This window comes from Symphalangus syndactylus, chromosome X, assembly GCF_028878055.3.
Source record: "Symphalangus syndactylus isolate Jambi chromosome X, NHGRI_mSymSyn1-v2.1_pri, whole genome shotgun sequence".
NCBI classification, from domain to species: Eukaryota; Metazoa; Chordata; class Mammalia; order Primates; family Hylobatidae; genus Symphalangus; species Symphalangus syndactylus.
Genome location: NC_072447.2, coordinates 152,793,628 through 152,796,850, shown reverse-complemented (window position 1 = coordinate 152,796,850; position 3,223 = coordinate 152,793,628). Strand labels below are relative to the sequence as shown.

The window sequence follows — 3,223 nt, the reverse complement described above, 5'->3', positions numbered from 1 at the left end:
ATAAAATATTTACTTTTTACCTTTTAAACATCACCTGGAATTGGTTTGGGTGTATGACATGAACTAGGAGTCATGATATATTTTTTCTATGTGATATTCAATTGACCCATAATAATTTATGAAAATGTAATATTTTTTCAGAAAGCAAGTGACCATATATATGTGGGTCCATTTCTGAACTCCATTCTGTTACATTTTCAAATTGACTGTCCTTGCACCAATATCATACTGTCTTATTTATTACAGCATTCTTAATATCTGGTAGTATTAAAAGTTTTTTTAAGCCTGCTTGAATTTTTACTGGGATTGTGTCAAATCTATGTATTAACTTGGAGAAAACTGACATCTTTACAGTATTTAGTCTTCCAATACATGACTAATAGCACATCCCTCCTTTTATTTAGATTTTCTTTAATTTCTCTCAGTGTTTTCTTGTTTTCAGTGTAGAGATCTTGCACATCTTAGATTTATTTCTAGGAATTTCGTGTTTTCTTGTGTTATTGTAAGTGATATCTTTTATAAATTTATTTTGTCTTTTTGTTGCTGATATATAAAAATGCAAGTGATTTTTAAAACATGTTTACTTTGTATCCCACTACCTTGCTAAATTCACTTATTAATTCTAATAGTTTGTCTATGGATTTTATTGGATTTCTTATGGACCCAATCTTGTAGTTTGTGAATAATAGATTTATGTATTCTACTCTGATCTTTATGCTTTTCTCCCATTTTCTTAGATTATTGAACTACATTGGACCTCTGCTATAACGCGAAACAGAAGTGGAAATAGTAGGAAACGCTTTCTCATTCTCAATCTATGACGAAGGATTTTAATACTTCACTGTTAATTACGACGGTTGCTGTAGGGTTTTTTTGTGTGTGACTTCTCCTTATCAGATCAGAAAGTTCTCTTCTTAGCCAAAGTGAGCAGTAGCCAACATGTCAGGGTGGGAGTCATATTACAAAACTGAGGGCGATGAAGAAGCTGAAGAAGAACAAGAAGAGAACCTTGAAGCAAGAGGAGACTATAAATATTCAGAAAAAGATAGTTTGATTTTTTCGGTTGATGCCTCCAAGGCTATGTTTGAATCTCCTAGTGAAGATGAGTTGACACCTTTTGACATGAGCATCCAGTGTATTCAAAGTAAGATCATAAGCAGTGATCGAGATCTCTTGGCTGTGGTGTTCTATGGTACCGAGAAAGACAAAAATTCAGTGAATTTTAAAAATATTTATGTCTTACAGGAGCTGGATAATCCAGGTGCAAAACAAATTCTAGAGCTTGACCAGTTTAAGGGGCAGCAGGGACAAAAACGTTTCCAAGACCTGATGGGCCATGGATCTGACTACTCACTCAGTGAAGTGCTGTGGGTCCATGCCAACCTCTTTAGTGATGTCCAATTCAAGATGAGTCATAAGAAGATCATGCTCTTCACCAATGAAGACAACCCCCATGGCAATGAGAGTGCCAAAGCCAGCCAGGCCAGGACGAAAGCCAGTGATCTCCGAGACACAGGCATCTTCCTTGACTTGATGCATCTGAAGAAGCCTGGAGGCTTTGATATATCCTTGTTCTACAGAGATATCATCAGCATAGCAGAGGATGAGGACCTCAGGGTTCACTTTGAGGAATCCAGCAAGCTAGAAGACCTGTTGCAGAAGGTTCACGCCAAAGAGACCAGGAAGTGAGCACTCAGCAGGTTAAAGCTGAAGCTCAACAAAGATATAGTGATCTCTGTGGGCATTTATAATCTGGTCCAGAAGGCTCTCAAGCCTCCTCCAATAAAGCTCTATCGGGAAATAAATGAACCAGTGAAAACCAAGACCCAGACCTTTAATACAAGTACAGACGGTTTGCTTCTGCCTAGCGATACCAAGAGGTCTCAGATCTATGGGAGTCGTCAGATTATACTGGAGAAAGAGGAAACAGAAGAGCTAAAACGGTTTGATGATCCAGGTTTGATGCTCATGGGTTTCAAGCCATTGGTACTGCTGAAGAAAGGCCATTACCTGAGGCCCTCCCTGTTCGTGTACCCAGAGGAGTCGCTGGTGATTGGGAGCTCAACCCTGTTCAGTGCTCTGCTCATGAAGTGTCTGGAGAAGGAGGTTGCAGCATTGTGCAGATACACACCCCGCAGGAACATCCCCCCTTATTTTGTGGCTTTGGTGACTCAGGAAGAAGAGTTGGATGACCAGAAAATTCAGGTGACTCCTCCAGGCTTCCAGCTGGTCTTTTTACCCTTTGCTGATGATAAAAGGAAGATGCCCTTTACTGAAAAAGTCATGGCAACTCCAGAGCAGGTGGACAAGATGAAGGCTATCATTGAGAAGCTTCCCTTCACATGCAGAAGTGACAGCTTTAAGAACCCTGTGCTGCAGCAGCACTTCAGGAACCTGGAGGCCTTGGCCTTGGATTTGATGGAGCCAGAACAAGCAGTGGACCTGACATTGCCCAAGGTTGAAGCAATAAATAAAAGACTGGGCTCCTTGGTGGATGAGTTTAAGGAGCTTGTTTACCCACCAGATTACAATCCTGAAGGGAAAGTTACCAAGAGAAAACACGATAATGAAGGTTCTGGAAGCAAAAGGCCCAAGGTGGAGTATTCAGAAGAGGAGCCGAAGACCCACATTAGCAAGGGCACGTTGGGCAAGTTCACTGTGCCCATGCTGAAAGAGGCCTGCCGGGCTTACGGGCTGAAGAGTGGGCTGAAGAAGCAGGAGCTGCTGGAAGCCCTCACCAAGCATTTCCAGGATTGACCAGAGGCCATGCGTCCAGCTGCCCTTCCACAGTGAGGCCAGGCTGCCTGGCCTTGTCCTCAGCCAGTTAAAATGTGTTTCTCCTGAGCTAGAAAGAGTCTACCCGACATAAGTCGAGGGACTTTATGTTTTTGAGGCTTTCTGTTGCCATGGTGATGGTGTAGCCCTCCCACTTTGCTGTTCCTTACTTTACTGCCTGAATAAAGAGCCCTAAGTTTGTACTAAAAAAAAAAAAAGAAAGAAAGTTCCCTTCTTAGTTTTCTAAGAGATTTTTGTTTGTTTTTTGGTGTTTTATTAAGGATGGCTGTTGAATGTTCTCAAGTGCTTTTCTGCATCAATTCAAATGATTGTGTGACTTCCTCCTTTTTCTTTGTTAATATGATTAATCCCATTGGTTGATTTTCTAAATAGTTAACCACCCTCACATCTCACATGCCTACAATAAACCTTAGTTAGTGTTGAATTA

At 41.0% G+C, this 3,223-nt stretch overlaps 1 protein-coding gene across 1 annotated transcript; it reads left to right on the top strand.

The window, feature by feature from the left end:
- Positions 1-919: 919 nt before the first annotated feature.
- LOC129475106 (X-ray repair cross-complementing protein 6-like) lies at positions 920-3,001 on the top strand. The gene is given in 2 exon segments (XM_055267007.2): positions 920-1,129; positions 1,241-3,001. Coding segments are annotated over 2 exon segments (1,707 nt in total). The 5' UTR covers positions 920-939; the 3' UTR covers positions 2,758-3,001.
- Positions 3,002-3,223: the final 222 nt, after the last annotated feature.